Raw genomic sequence first — 16953 nt, forward strand, 5'->3', positions numbered from 1 at the left:
GGTGAAAAATGACAGATATACAATTAAAATGAATCATAAACATTAAATATTACATATTAGATTTAAATATATTTTTTATTCTTAATAAATATCTCGCGTGTTATAGAACAGAATTTTCATCACTAGAATACCTTTTTCTTTTAGTGAAGTATGATATTTTTCGATTCAAAGTTAATGAGTAATCTTTGGAAGTAGTAAGATTCATTTGAGAGATTTATCTTTCCCAATAAATATTTTTTCTTACACACAAATCAAAAATCAAATTCATTATTGCATGTTTAAGAGATAAGATTATCTGACTCATGAGGGAAATATTACTATAAACCAATTCATCTTTATTCTTTCTTCCCTCTCACCCATTCCACACGGAAACAGGGTAGACGTCAGAATTTTCCTTTGAACTACTATAAACCAATTCTTCTATTTGAGGAAAACTGTTGATTGTGCTGACCCCAAACCCTCTAATTTGCAACGGTACGTATTGTGATGTGAGCGTTTGTGATGCGACTGTAACCTTAATTTTCAACATTGGATGATGTTTGGCACGACTATTCAGAAAGTGAGAACATGCTTGGTCGTACATTAGATACACATGATTCGATTTAATACCATGATGTGGTCTTTCCAAGTACACAATGATACTGTTACCTTCTTCACCTTCAGCCCCAGTGGTGATTTTGAGTTTCAAATTGGAACCCCCATAGGGGACTTCTGGAACAATAAAGCCAAAAATGAAGCCCAAGTGAGAGGAATGTGGAGCAATAGTTACATAATCATCATCATAACCATGTCTTGTCTTATGGTCCAACCATTGCGGAACATCACTTCCCGGATACACGTATGTACCTTGAGCATCACGAAATGTAGATAAATGTTGGTGTGCAAATTTCACCATGTTAATTTGCGCATTCATCTCAATGGCCATGAGAGAATATTCATCCAATTGCAAGCAGTTCCAGAAGCAAACTTTTTTCTTATTTTCCTTCCTTTGTTGAGGAATAGAAGGGAACATTACAGTCTCCAATGACACGCATTCGCGGACATCTAGTGTTTCAAGTGATGGGGGAAGCTCTGGTAGAGTCCGAAGCCCCGCGCAATATCGAAGATCTAGATGTCGCAGCCTTGTAAGATGCTTGATGCTTGTTGGCAAGGTCTCGATATAAGTGTATGCTAGACGTAGCATCTTAAGCATGCTTTGAGATCCAATAGATAAAGGCAATTGTTTGATACTAGTTAGTTCTAAATTCAACTTTACCAGATTCTTTGAGATCACAGAGAAATCCTTTAGTTCTAAGCAGCCATGAAGGGAGAGATAGCGAAGGGATTGCATATGGATATTGCTTCGAAGGCTTGTAAGGGAAGTGCATCCACCTAAATCCAATTTCTCAAGCTTTTTGAGAGAGAAAACTGATGGATGCACTCTAGTCAACCCTACACAGAATCGGAGACCTATTATTTCAAGATTTGTGGCCGTTGATAAGTCTGGCAGCTCCTTTACATGTGCTGATGAATGCAGTTTAAGGACCTTTAAATTCACAAGATCCTGCGGCAATTAAAACATCGCATGAGCTAATGTTAATTTTCGATTAGGCATAAATATGTCCTTTTAGATTTTTGAGGTAGGTTTGTCTCTGGTCCTTTAATTTGGAAAAATCTTATCTTAGTGCCTCTCTATAAACGTTCTATGCTAAAACTCCAACCATGTAAGGGAAGTCAAGTCTCTAATGACATTTAGACAGAAAGACTAAAATAGGTTTTATTTTTATTTTTTTCAAATTATAGAGATTAAAAAGATCCTATATAAGAGATATAATATTTACCGGTACTTTTAGCCAAAGTTTTTTCACACGGCTATATGGCAAGTGCAACTCAACAAGATTTTCTGCAGAAAACTTTGAAGGCAAAGATTCCAAGGGGTAATGCGTCCACCTAAGATATCTTAGTTCATTTGGCAAAGATTCAAGCCCTTGAGAAAGATACAAGCCCCATGGATCCTGGAGGAAAGTACTGCTGGACCATACACTATAAAAATTTAGAAAATGGAGCTTGTTCATCTTAGTAAATACTTGAGGGTTTAATCGCAATTGCTTCATTCTCAACAAGTTGACGACTATGCTTCTGATAGCCTCGTTACCCTGCAAGCAAAGAAAATTTATAAACATCACTATAAGCTACTTTTCCTAAAACCAAAAAAAAAAAAAAGTCAATTCTTCTATTTGTTATTCTATGTTTTACCTTGTTGTATTTTAGTACTTGATAGACATCATCAGGATCAAATAGTCGAATTTGGCTTCTAGGGTCTTCAATAGATTCCTGGGGAGCAATCTGCCAAGCAGTTTCTTTTATAATGTCATGCATTGATACCATATTTTCTTTAGAAATACTGATAAGAGCTTTATCCTTCAATCTTTCTAATCCCGAAGCCACTGAATAATCATGATCTTTCAATAAAAGTTTTATCCTCTTAACTTCTAGACGCAGCCCATAGAAAAAACATGCAATATCCATAAGTATCTTCTTTTCATCCTGATCAAGATCATTATAACTCAATTTAATAATATCATGAACCTTTTTGGTTTGCACATTTTGTCCTTCTAATTGGCTTTCCCATATCTCTTTCTCTTTTCCATGAAGACGGTGACCCAAAAGTTTAAGAACAAACGGAATGCCTTTGGCATAATCGACAACTTTCTTTGATAGCTCATAGTACTCTATTTCAGGATGTTTTTGCTTAAAGACGTTCAAATTGAAAAGCCATAAAGATTCATCAAAGTTTAATGGCTCAACCTCGTATATATTAGCAAACTCATTAGCAAGCACCTGTCTATCTCTAGTTGTCACGATTATTCTACTACCCGGTCCAAACCAATCTGTTCTAGCTAAAGTTTCTAGTTGCTCTGAGTCATTGACATCATCAAGAATGATAAGAACCTTCATACGATGAAGCCTTCTCTCAACATATTGAGGCAATCCATTAGGTGTGTCAATTTTCAAATATTCCTCTCCTAATAATGTTGAAAAAAGATTTTTCTTTAATGAGATTATTCCATGTCTTCCTGACTCTTCCCTTATGTTAGCCAAAAAACAGCAACCTTCATATTCAAAACAGAGTTTATTATAAACTTCTTGTGCAATGGTTGTCTTACCAATACCACCTATGCCCCAGATTCCAATAATACGAACATCCGCGGCTTCTAATTGCAGCAATGATTCTACATGTACAATTCGTTTACCAACTCCAACAAGCCCTTTGGAGTTAACTTGGTGCGCATGATTCAACCTCATCCACACACATTTAACTATCTCTTTGACAAGCTCAGCTTCATCCCTATGCAACAAAAAAGAAGTAAAGATGTATAAATATAAAGGACACACTATAATTAGAGAGAGAAATATAAAAGAAGCCGATGTACTGATCATTTTGAATAGTTTTTAATTGGGTAACATATGTGATAACGGTAAGACAACCATTACACAGGGATAATGAGAAAATAAAACTAACTATATATGCAACAAAACACTTAAGTGTGCATTTCTCCTATTAAATATAGAGGAAGAAAATAGAATTTACTGATAATGAGAATAGTTGAATAGAATTTATTCAAGGCTTTATACAGGCTACTAAACTAATTCAAGCAAACTATATCTCGAAGTCTAATATCTAGTATGCATATATATAGCCAGATAATATTGAACATTTATTGGGGGCAGAAAACTTACCCAAAAGTTGATGAATGGAATCCTGATAGGTTAGCAGATTCATTCAAAGCAGATCTCCAAGTTTGTATAGTAGTCAAACTAAATTTTCCTTCATGTTTAGCAAAGGCATCTCCATAAGTCCCCTTTTGATGTCGTACATCTGAAGGATCTACTTTATAGAAAACAGGCACTACAATTTGTCCATCCCTTTTTCTGCACTCAACAATTTTCACAAGTTCTAACAGACACCAACGTGAAGAAGCATAATTTTGTGAAAATATAATCAATGAAATCAATGATCCATTAATGGCTCCAAGAAGTGTTTCAGACAGTTCATCTCCTTTGAGAATGTTGTGATCTACAAAGGCAGCAATATGCTTTCGAGAAAATGCCTCAATCAAATGGCTAAGGAAACCTTGGCGAATGTCTGCTCCTCTAAAGCTAACAAAGACATCGTACTTTATTTGAGGAGTGTCGTTGAGAAAAGTAAAAGATGTCACTAGATACGATGAATTATTGTCTATCCTTGCAAGCAAGAGACAAAGAAATGCAACATATTTGATTTTATGAGAAACTTGGAAAGCCATATACTCTGGATCTTTCTTGGCTCTACACCTTTACAATATAAATAAAATAAAAAATCAGACACAAGATATCTAGAAATGAATATAGAGGATAAAGAAATGGAAAGATCAAACAGGCTTCCATTTTGAATAGGAAAAATATATACACACTAATTTAGTCGCAGATTTAGGTGATAGAAACAGAAATAAAACTTGCTCTTAAATTAAGTATTTATTTCTTAGAGTTTAATGGTGATGCACTAATAGTTTTAACACTATCATTCAATAACAAATCATTATTGATAAGACTTTTAAGATACTTTAATAACAAATCATCGGATAACAGTGTAAAATTATTTTACAGTGATAATGTATAATTTTTTTTTCTCAATTTTTTCTTGTATAGGACTAGAGCTGGTATTTATCTAAAGAATGAAAAAGATAGTCATGTAACTCCAACCTCAAGCAACTGAATGCAGCCACTGCTCCTTACTGGACTTAATACCTGCAGCAGTTATTCTCAGGCAAAATACACATTATATGACAATATATATCGGGACATTCAGAACTAGCAAAAGTGAATGATTAATTTAATTTGAAGATAACCAACCACAAAAGGAGAGGAAAGGGGGAAAGAATGAAAGGAAAAGAGAGAGATGATCTTAACTAGGATTCTACCTCAAGTCAACTCTTCCCAGCGCACAAGTTTAAAAAAGACTTGTCTTAAAGCGGACAAGTGAAAGAAATAATAAAAATGATGAGGTGCTCAACAGCTCAAGTTCCTGCCCATTATTATTTATTGAAAACTGCTGTGCCTCGATCATGATAAAATACTATTGGACCCTTTGTTGCCATTTACAATTTAAGAACATCCACTCATTTTCACTCCAATGATAAAACCCAATTTGGATTTTTAATTTACTTTTACTAAGTCTCACAACATATCTCAAATTACTATACTAAGTAATCTATTGGTAGTATCATCCTTCTTCTAAATGATTTTTAAAGTCAAAATTATACTATAAATAATTTTCCAAATATTCAAAAATCATACTAAGTAATCCTTCATATATATAGAAAAATCTTTTAAAAAAAGTTTCTGAATATTAATAAAAATATATCAAATTAGGAACTGAATTAATAGATATTTAATATTTAAGAAATTACTTATACCTTTAGTGTTAAATATTTTTTCCCTCAAAATGGGGTCATTGTTGTTTTTTTTTTTTTCCTTCAATTTAATTTTTTTTATCTCTTAATTTTAAATTGTTCTTTTTAGTCTTTTCTAACTCATTTTTGGCAGTTAATTTGGATCCATAATTTGTGACAATTTAAAAAAAATATTTTTCAAAATTAAAAGACAAAAATAAATTTAAATTTAAGGACCAAAAATAACAATTACCTAAATTTGAATTGCTTTAAGGATTTCTTAAAAGAGAAAATAATACTTTTAAAGAATCAAATTAGCAATTTATTCAATTAATTATAACAATTAGATAGGGGAACAAATGAGAAAAAAATAGTTGACAAATAATTTTTTCCAGGCTATCTAGGGTTTGCTTTAACGTATGAAAAAAAATTAACCTCTTAAATAAACATCAATATCTCAAAAAATTAGTACTTAACTCATAAGTGAAAGATAGTTGGATTCACTGACTTTGTGTTGTTTGAAATGACAGAAAGAGGGTGGAGAATGAGAAAAATATTTAAAATCTAATATTTTTAGAAGTCATTTTTTTCTCTTTAACCAAATTAAAAAAACGTATCATCGTTTATCTGTATTTTGTTTTTTCTATTTTTTTCCTACTTATCAAGTAAAAAAAATATGGAGAAAAATAATGGAGTCAATTGACCAGGGTGGGACAAGGCATCTCTTGCATTAATTGGGTTTCGAGTAGCCTTCAAAATCATGATAGACTATAAAATGGATCAACCTTGATTTTGATCAAATTTACATATTTTTTATTATTATTTCATAATCACAATAAAATTAATTATGATAAAAAAAAATCGTGTCTTAATAGAATTGAAATAAATAGGAGTAACTTTTATTTGTAAGTTCTACTAAAATCAATTTTACAATAATTAATTTTCTAAAATTAATTTTACCACCCTCAATCTAAATTCCAGACACACACTAAGAGGAACCAAAAGTCCAATTTGGTGGACCCACGAAGAATATTAATTGCTAACTGTTTGGACCTTTGGAGAAGGAAAAAAACAAAATTCAAACCGATCCGGATACACCTTTACAATATTAAAATAAGTAATCAGCTACAAGATATCTGGAAATGAAAATAGAGAGGAAAAAAATGAAACCCTTCTTTTTTAATAAGCAATAAGTTGTTATCAAGAATAAGTACAAGAAAAACAACAACCCAGTACAAGTAAAAGAATTAAAAAAACATAGTTATGTAGTTCAAAGTCCAACCTCAGACAACTGAAAGCGCAGTCACTGCTCCTTAAATCACTCCTAAATATCTGCAATAAGCTAAAATCATCCTCAGCCTGTGTCAGCCAAACGGATAGAAAAATGCAATGTATGACAATACAAGTCCTTCTAGAAAGAAATTTCAAGTGAAGTGATGACCTGATATTCTTAATTATTGATGTTTAATTAGATTTATACTAGACAAGAAATGCCGGGGCATTTTCATAATTGTTGTTGATTAAAGAAAATAAATAAAATATTTATTTATTATAAATTTAATTATATAATTTTTTATTTATTATAATGTAAGTTATATATTAAAACCATTTATTTATTATAAATTTAACTATATAATCTAAATATCTATTATGTATATTATACAAACTAAAATACTAGTAGAATATAATAAAATTAAATCACTACAAAAGATGACAGAAAACGCGTAAAGTTGGAGACGACTTGATCAAAAATGCAACCAATTTGTTTTTGAATAGTCAATTTTCTTTTATATCACTAGTTGTTACACTCATGCAATGCATGGGGTATCCTTTTCTATAAAAAGAAATAATGATATTGATTAATTTTTTAAATTATATTTTACAAATTTTTAAGTAATTATATTTTACAAAGAATAATTGATAGAGATTAAGACAATTCTTTAAGGGGGGGAAATCAACAGCTTGAGAGAGGAAGAACCTAATTGGGTTATGACTTATGATGCCCGACAACTAGAACAAGAGTTAAGGAAACAAGTGAGATCTTGCTAACACCTACAAGCTCAAGCTTAAAGTGAAAAAGAAGAGTTCAAGATATAGTTGATTCAAGTAAAATTTTGTGTGTCAATTATGGACTTGCAATCTAATTTCTTTTATTAGATTTTATTTAAGTAACATTAGTAAATTGTTGCACCTTTTTCCATATTATTTTTCAAATAGTTGCAAAATTCATCTAAAAGCATTAAAACAGAAAACAACGCCAAGTTTAGTATTAAACGAGCATGATTGTAACTTAAATTAGGTATATTACTAAGACCAAAATTTACAACCATCAAAACAGTAACACGATTCTATTCATTCAACGTTTTCAGTGCATAAACATCTAATCAATTTCTCAACTGTCTACAAGATTGCATCTACTTACTCTCTATGCATCCAAGAAAGGATTGGTCTAACAAAGTTCAGAAATTAGTTTTTTTTTATTATTATTATTTTTGTTGCCGGACAAGGAATTTAGTATTTATTTACAAGTACCCTGATCTATCTCCATGCACACTCCCTCCACCAGAAGCTAACTGGCTTGAGCTATAATTTGGAGGCACTTGAGAATTCATCTCAGCAAGCTCTCTTACACGAAGCAAAATTTTCTCGGGAATGGGAGCCGTACCATGCTTCCGCGAATTTATCTATATATACCAAAATAAAATACAAGTCAGTATAATAATGGAAACTGAATTTATAACTTATAAAATTTCTCATTTTAGAACAGTAATAATTCCCACTTTTATAAACTCAAGGACAAATGGATTCAGTAAACAGGAACTGCGTGAATTTGCAACCCACAAAAGCATGCAAACTGAAGAGCATTACACAGAGATGGCATTTGTATGATACTAAAGTAACTTCTTTAAAGGATAAACATCAATGGCATCTCAAGGGTCAAGCATGCATGCATTGGCACAAGACATGAGGTTGAAGAAACCTAACTTTAACCCGGCCACCTCTACAAGATCAAATTAAGATTGGCATCATAAATTCTTACCCCCTCATCTGCAGGTGCCAGTGCAAAGCTAGCTTTGAGCAAATTCCTCCACTTGTCCTGCAAAGCAAAATGTGTGTTCAATGTGTGCACACACGAAGACCAAAATCTAGCCTTGCCATATACTCTACCATCTTTAACAAGATCAGAAGTACACATGACTTGGCTTATTACCAGAGTTCAAAAATGATTACCTTAAGATCAACAGAGGTACGATATGAGTATGATGCAAAGGAGAGCCGTTTGATTTCAGACCACCTCCCTGCTCCACACCGTGACACACCTTCCACCAATTTAATCACCTCAACAAGAGTCCATGCACGATGATGCTTCCTCCTCATCCCTCCTTTTGCAGTGGGAACAGTAACTATATTATTGTCATCTGAAGTATGGCCAGATGGATCTGCCCTTTTTGGCCTCAATTCCTGCCGTAGCTCAATCGGGCATATTACTGGACACTGCTCTTTCACAGGTTCAGAAGAGGACTATTTCGAACACACCCACCCACAAACAGAAAGAACAAAAAAAAAAGTCATGTTATAAATTAAAAAAAAATAACAAAGCAATGTCATATGAAAGTAGTTAGCTATCTCATTTTCAAGGTCCTACACGTGAAAACTTGAAGAAATTACCTAGTTCATTAAGCTAATGCTTCAATTACATGTCATGTCATGTCACTTACTATCCCACATACTAAACATGAAAATAAACTATCTTCAAAAAAATAAGAAAAAAGTAGAGAGCCATTATCCATACTCTATAGCAATTAAAAGAATAACAATTCCTTAGAAAGGTTACAAATAAATTGTGTTTACTCAAATTAGTGTCAGCTATAAGTAATTGAACAAAATGAACCAATCTCTAAACTGGAAAGTGTGATCACAGTCAGGGCAAGAGCCATAACTGGGATTCATCGGGCTACTTAAACAGTACCTTCCCAACACCTTACATAAAATATATTCAGATTAGAAACAATTAATTAGAATCATCTATTGACCCACTGCAAAATACAAATTTCAATTGCCATCATGTTGAGTTCAAGCATTCAAGAAATCAAATATACATAAGCAAAATAAGCATTAAAGGTGAGAAGCCAAAAAACACTTTAAAAATATAAAATTGAAAGTTGACAATCAACACATTAGCGATTTCTCAAAGTGCTATAATATAATTTCCCAACTCCCATGACAGGTTAAGAGTTATCAAACACTACAGCAACACTTGCTGACCCACTTAAGGTCCAATAATTTTACTCTCTCCTTCTTACTAATAAAATTCATCTTGTCTTAATGAATTTCTTGTTGTGTGTGTGTTCCAACAAATAAAAAAACTACACTTTCTATCATTAGCAGAGGCTAAGTTGGTCTTACTGGTTGATGAAACTTTGCAGGCATTCTTGACTTCAAAACTTTGTCTGAAAAGTCACTACCAGCATCAGAACTATGCTCAAGGAGCTTATTACTCAGTTTTTCAGCCTCACCCATTCCAGTTGGATGGAATTTCTGAAACAAAAACATAATGCTTTCTGATTTTAAGAAAATAAAAGCACTTTCTAAAATGAATAACAAAATGATATCAAGAACTATCAAGAAACTTCTGGAAAGACACAGCAGGAGTAGAAAGGCACCACTGGAAAGACATGAAGCACCAAAGGGACATTTCCCAGATGCTATCATACAAAGCAATGCCTGAAGACAACATTGATAAGAAGCATTTGCTTTGACATTAAAAAAATGAAGAAAACTATGTATTATGTATCTAACTCAAACAAAAACATACATTTAACTTGCAAACTGAGTTACTTTCTTTATCTTACAAAAGAACAAGATTGTTTGGTATTAAAATATCTAAAAAATATCTCATAATATTATTGTTGAATCTTAGAATAGTTAAGAACATCTTCAACAATCTCATCGGAATGGTTTCCATATTACGTGAGTTCTTTCCTAATTTGATTATGAGGAATCTATAGCTAGTATAGTATAGTGACCCAGCTTTTATGAAGTTCCTCCAATTAGCCTTAATAGAAGCTGTATTTTTTTAGTTTTGGTTTTGTAGGAAAAAGTGCCACTTATTTTTACAAGTTTTTCTAAAATTGTGTTTTTCCTGACTTCTCTTTTTAAGAAGAGAAACCCACTAAAAAGTTGAGTCAAACCAAAATAAGGGATACTGCTTTATATAAAGCCTAAACACATTACATATCATACATCAAATCAATATTATATTCTATTATTCAGCGTGATCTTTCTTTTATCCTTCTCTACTTAAATTCCAATAATTTCAATATCTTGCATCAAGCAACAATAAGGACAGTAGAAAGAAAAAGTAAAAGTCAACAAAAGGAATCATTTTACAGAGGTGGTAAAGTTAACATTTAAAACGAAGTGTTGCACTAATATATGTAAGCAATAAGCAGTATCCATACCATAAGAGACGCGATATCTTTTCTTGGACGACTTCTCCGAACCCGAGACACACAAGGAATTTGGACATTAGAACCTCCAAGAGAGTCTAACCTGGTGCTATATGTTCTCGCCTCTGAAAAAGCATTTCTAGCAGGCCTGACATTCGAAGTTGGAGAAACATGTCCAAATCCCACGGTTTTATTAGAAATTGACAACCTCGGATTGTGCTCTCTAGATTCATTTTCAGAGAGCTCTTCAATATATCTCTTCGTAGGTCTCCGAATTCTTTTTGCAGCTCTTTGTCCTGTCTGATAATTCTCATATTCCAATCCATTTTCTGATCTTGTTTCAGAAACAACTTGGTTATCATCAATTCCACAAGCATCTACAGCAGATGAATCCTTAAAGTTGACATCTTCTTCAGTCATATTTTCCGAAGAGATTAAAGATCCAGCATTCATATTTCCAGAACTGTCTTCTTCAAATTTTCTAACTATTTTGTTATCTTTAATAATGAAAGTTGTAGCTGAAACATCACATGAGTTGGTTAAACTCATGGCAATCCTCCTTTTCAGCCACTGTTTGTCTTTCACAGTAGTTTCCCGACCAAACGTTACCTTAAACAGTTCATGCAGTTCTCTGATTGATAGCTTGTCCAAGCATATTTCTCCATCTGACATTGAAATATCAGACTTTAAATTGGAATAGACAGCAGAAGCAGATGATCCGCTCTCTATTACTCCTTCTGAAGGTCTGGAACACTGATCAATACTCCCAGATTGATTACTATGAGTATAATTAAAACTTGATGCTATAGAAGGAATTTCCTGGCAGGGAGTTTCAGATTGAACCTTCCCATCCATGACAGGAAATTTATCAGCTGAACACTGGCTATCTATATTTTCATGAGAATGAACAGGTGATCCACATGATATGCGATGTTTCTCCTCTTCTTTGACCTTTTGCAAAATCTGCTCAATGTACTACAAGAAATTTTAGAGGTCAAGGAGGACCCTAGGAAACAATATACTAAAAATACCAGGATATTCACACATGAAGGCAAAGCCCCCAAAACTATGTGGCGATGATCCAAGGGGGAAAAAGTAGAGCTGTTAAAACAGGCCAAAACCCACGGACCAACCCGGCCCATCACAGGTTTGGGCCGGGCCCAGCCAGGTCAAAAAGAATCTACAAAAGTTACAGTTGGTTGAGAATCTGGACTTGGCCCATCCGGGTTGAACCCATGGTGGGCTGGGTTGGCCCACCTAAAAAATAACCTGGTATTTTGTAATATTGTTTTAAGACTACAAAGTTCTAGACTTTTAGTATTTTGTAATATTGTTTTAGGACCTCAAAGTTCTAGACTTCAATCTTGTTTACTTAGTGTCTTGTTCAAGACTATTTTATTCTAGACTATTGTGTAAACATGAAATGGTTGTCATTTTTCTAAATTGTTGTTATTATAGTTCTAACTTGTGATAATATGTCTTGTTGTAGGTGTGGTGTGTGGATAGTGGAGGATTTATTTTAACTAATATTTTTCTAAAAAATTGATTTTCTATTGAATTTAAAAAATGTTTTTTTTTAATTTAAGGTGGGCTGGTGGGCCAACCCATGGTGGACCGGGCTGGGCCAATAATTTCAAGACTCAATATTAAGTGAACCGGGTTGGGTTGGCCCATTTATAGGGTGAGTTGAGGTGGGCCCGGCTGACCCGTTTTGAAAGCTCTAGGAAAAAGACCACAGCTTGTTATCAAGAATATATGGGGTAATTAATCACTTTCCAAATAAAAACCACATACAGTATCATAAAGGATAAAAAAACCCAAGGTAAAAGACTCATACAGAAAGTTAAATCCAAACAAGAACATATATTCACACTCATGATCAGGAAAAAAAAACAATGCTCTATGACACCTATTTTAACTTTCTTCTTGTGTTCAAGATTAAAATGTTGCAAAAGTTGCAATATACATATGTAAATCCAAGCATAAATATTTGCTATAGTTCTGCCAAACTAAAGTATCATCAATTATTCAATGCTACAATTCTTAATTGAATAAACCTAAGTCAGTTGTTAATATGAAGAAATTTATTTAAGCTATTTCTTACTACATTATGCATACAAGGTAAACTTGTCATTTTCTTTTCTTGTCAGATAAAGGAAGAAATTTTATTAGTCAATAATGAGGAAAATTACAACAGGAGAAAGCACTCATTGGCAGTGCATGATTCATACATAGGAAAGTGAATCTAGGAACTAATCTTTTCTGAATCAGAATACATATGCCTTAACTACAAAATATACAATAGGATCTCCTGAGAATAATCTCAGACCCACATCTAATCTACAGAAAGGGAAAATGTAATTATAACAGGAAAAAACTAGCTGAGATGACTACATAAATGTTTAAAACTCAATTATGTAATTAATAAGATCATCACTTGCTCTACATTTCATAATGTAACAAGGGATATGAAACAGATAAATTCTTTATCAAGTATGCTCTGACAAAGGAAAATATTAAGTTGAACACATCAACTTTTTCCAACTGTTCAAACAGAATCGCAATAGATCAAAGTATAGTTTGAGAGTTTAATTTTCTTTTTCTAATGCTGAAATCATTACAGAGAGGAAAAGAATGAGAGAACAAAAGAGATCCGATTACCTGTAATTTTGCATTTAGTTTCCCCAAATCTGCCTCTGCAGTTCCTAATTGTGAAACACCCACAGAATTAGTTGAAAGAAAATACGAAAAAAGATCTTGAAAGGGAAGGGAATGAGTTAACTAACACGGCATTTGCCTAAACATAAAATTTATGAACATATAACTAACGAGAGCATCATGAGTTCGTCAACATTTTAAATTAGATAATAGGCATTATACCCTTTAAAGTTACAATCAAGCAAATCATTTCAGGAAATAATAACAAGAATGCATTTAATGACAAAAAGTAATGTCTCAGAGATACAAAGCCTGAACCCTTCAACAGCTTTACACAGAAATCATTGACCACAAAATAATCATTGTAAAAATGGATGCCATACATAACTTACAAAAAACTAAAGATACACACAAATTTTAGTGCTGAGAACAACTAAAAGAAGACATGGACAACACTCAAATCCCTGGTCTTGGCAGAGATAAAGCTGCTGTAAAACAGCCACAGCCAAGAAATTCCAGGATATAGTCTGATGTAACCCCTACTACAAATGCTTTGACATGCCATTCAACACGCTGAGAAGCAATAGTAACACTAAAAGATTGAGCGTGCACCTTCCAAACACTCCAATCGAAGCTTCCCAGAAGATGATCTTTCAATTGATATGCATTCCAAACTTTGTCCAGTGTTTGTGACAACATGCATTTCACTATTTTCATACTCAAGAAAATCCCCCACCTCCATTACTTCATCATCCGTTGCAGGCACTAACTTCCCATCACCTTCAACCTAAAGATCATATCAGACAGACAACTCATAGAATTATGAATATAGCCTAAACAGAAGTATAAGTCACAAAAGAAAATGTAGAACCAAATAAAAAAAATATATTTACTTTCAAATAAACTTCCCCTTTTCTTGGATTTAATTAAACTAAATCTTAACACAATCACATTCCTTTTTCAAATTTCTACATTTTCATTTCAGCCATTACATAAGATTAGGGAAAGTGAGTTAATTTACTTAAAGAGAAAAACATAGTGATCAAAGAAAGTAATTTATAGAACAACTATACTACAAAAGGAAGATGGGAAACCGCCAGGAATTTTGTTAATTCGTAGCTGAGATCGCTGGCCATTTCTGGAAAAAAAGGGTATCAAGGTATTATGAATGCTATAATAAATAATTTTAATAGGCAAAGAAAAAAGTGATGCAGCTAGAATAACAAGCAATCATGCTGATATTTGTGCATATTAGAATTATTTATTCGGGATTATTAATTATTAGATAAGGGTTGCCATGAACATTTTTTTCTTCAAATGAATCAAAGAAAAATGAAACATTAGAACACTTCATGGACAATGGTTAGGGTTTTCGTCTAATAAACAGGTAAATTATAAGGCTAAAAAATTAGCATTACAACTCTTAAAATGGTACCGGTATGCTGGAAAAAAAAAAAGCACTAAGGTCACTCATTTCATCTTGATTTGTTGCCATCAAAGTATCAAACTAAAAAGCCTTAAAAACATGCATATCCATCCAAATTCCAATGAGGAACAGAAAATCCAATGAACAATTAAATATCTACCCGAACAAGCTTGTATACAATTGGGTTGGAAATTTGCTTCGGTGAAGACAAAGCCGAACTGCTTCTATCAACCCCACTGTCTTCAAACCTTCCATCGTCATTGTCCTCAATTCCAACCACAGTTTCCATGGAGTATCAACCACATGCACCTCAAGTACACAAACTGCAAAACCATAAAGCACAAAGCAATAACTTGGCAAACAAAAAAAATGAACTATTTCAACAAAATTAACTCAAACCCAGTCAACATAAACTGAAATTGATACCATCAACACCTTAAGCCTTCAAAAATCAAAACTTTCAGACAAAGAAATCATGCCCCAGAAGCCTAAACCATCAACTAAACACACACACAAACGCGCACACTACAAAACTGAAACCCCAATTCACAAATGCCACAACATCTAGCTCAAACAAATAAATGCACAATTGGGGTCAATGAAAAAGTAAATTAAAAACAACCCACATGATAAAAATTGAAAATTGGACTCACCATAGAGTAGAGAACGATTGGACCCAGTAGCAGCTGAAGCAGCAGAACCCCCCACTCAGTAAACGAGTTGAAAAATGTTTTCAACTCTCTGAGGAATCGTTTATGAGAAACTTCTTGGATACGTAAAAGAAAAATGAAATTGAACGAAAGTTTGTTTCTTTGTTTTTTTTTTATTTTTAATGGGAATTTAATTAAATTTAATTTTGCAATTAAATTTTTTTTGTGTGTGGGTGTTGGGAGTGAAATGGAGAGTGGTGTGTGTTTAGGTCTGCTTTTTTATTATGCTGTGGTGAGTGAGTTTAGTGTTTAGTAAGTGAGTTTAGTGCGTGACTTGAGCTTCGGATTCGAAATTTTTTTGTGAAGTGAATTGAAATTTTTGCGTGGAATCCGGATTTTTATTTTGCTTTGGACTCTCTCTGTCTGTACGTCTGTCTCTACACAGCTTTCAAAAAACACATCTTGGTAAAGTTTATTTGATTTGGTTTTTAGGATGCAAAAAGGGTTTATTTTATTGTTTAATTATAACCATTGTTTTTTCATGCATTGAATTTAAAAAACGTTTTTATTTATATTAGCTGTTATGAAATTTAGGCAGTAAAAAAAAACTTTTTAAGAAAATTAACAATGATTTCTGTCATCATGAGTGACTTGATATGTACTTATTGTTAAGTACATGTTTGAAATACCGTTGTATATCTTCAAACTCAATTTGGTCACAACAATAATTTTGCAACTTCTCAATTAAGACGCTTTGGAATTCATTCTAGCCAGTTTTTTGGACGGCGAAACATATATGTAAAGTATGAATTCACTGTAGTTAATTTAGTAAAATTTAAAAGTCATTGTGCATTTGTTATATTTAATGAATATAACTTTTTGAATATATTTAATGCATAATTTTAAAAGGTCAACATGCATTTATTACATGCAATCTACCCCAATATCCATCTATATAATCAAGGTTTAGGCGAGTAAAAACTACATCACTGACTCTTTTTTTTACACGTGTCAAATCTAGGGATTTTTTTAGATTTGTCAGGATTAGGACTATTTTTTTTACAGGAGACTTAGGACTTAAAAAGTTATTTATAATGATTTTCTGATAATGTAACAATCTTCTGTTGGTGGTAGTATATGTAACATTCTAATAATTTCTTGAGAGAATACAATATTAGAGCACTATATTTAAGAAGAGTAAATGTTAACCACTTAGGATTTCATCAAACTCTAGCTAGCATTATACAGAGACTAATATTATTTATGAAGTGGCTGTTAACTTTTTAAAAAATACTAATAAATGAAATTATTTTTTTAAGACTCATGGTTTTATTAATTTTACTTTTGGGCAGAGGTTA

General features: G+C 32.7%; 2 protein-coding genes across 8 annotated transcripts; both read right to left on the reverse strand.

Moving 5' to 3' along the window:
- Positions 1-315: 315 nt before the first annotated feature.
- Positions 316-5084, reverse strand: LOC100778934 (disease resistance protein RPV1). 3 transcript variants are annotated; one of them, XM_006598755.4, is made up of 6 exons: positions 4941-5028; positions 4723-4767; positions 3721-4314; positions 2236-3328; positions 1821-2135; positions 316-1543 (listed from the first exon to the last, which is right to left on the reverse strand). In XM_006598755.4, exons 3-6 carry the CDS (start codon positions 4284-4286, stop codon positions 353-355), a joined length of 3165 nt encoding a protein of 1054 aa, XP_006598818.1. In that variant the 5' UTR covers positions 4287-4314; positions 4723-4767; positions 4941-5028; the 3' UTR covers positions 316-352. The 3 variants fall into 3 exon arrangements, with proteins under 3 accessions (XP_006598818.1, XP_040866624.1, XP_040866625.1); XM_041010690.1 differs by having other exon boundaries at positions 4723-5084; XM_041010691.1 differs by having other exon boundaries at positions 3721-5056.
- Positions 5085-7730: 2646 nt separating this feature from the next.
- Positions 7731-15889, reverse strand: LOC100782501 (uncharacterized). 5 transcript variants are annotated; one of them, XM_006598759.4, is made up of 9 exons: positions 15599-15889; positions 15106-15268; positions 14132-14306; positions 13523-13557; positions 10874-11824; positions 9819-9950; positions 8643-8933; positions 8452-8508; positions 7731-8095 (listed from the first exon to the last, which is right to left on the reverse strand). In XM_006598759.4, the coding sequence occupies exons 2-9, from the start codon at positions 15232-15234 to the stop codon at positions 7934-7936; spliced, it is 1932 nt and encodes a 643-aa protein (XP_006598822.1). In that variant the 5' UTR covers positions 15235-15268; positions 15599-15889; the 3' UTR covers positions 7731-7933. The 5 variants fall into 5 exon arrangements, with proteins under 5 accessions (XP_006598822.1, XP_006598821.1, XP_003547658.1 ...); XM_006598758.4 differs by having other exon boundaries at positions 10874-11836; XM_003547610.3 differs by having other exon boundaries at positions 13523-13566.
- Positions 15890-16953: the final 1064 nt, after the last annotated feature.

The sequence above is a fragment of the Glycine max genome, chromosome 16, assembly GCF_000004515.6.
Source record: "Glycine max cultivar Williams 82 chromosome 16, Glycine_max_v4.0, whole genome shotgun sequence".
Classification (NCBI taxonomy): domain Eukaryota; kingdom Viridiplantae; phylum Streptophyta; class Magnoliopsida; order Fabales; family Fabaceae; genus Glycine; species Glycine max.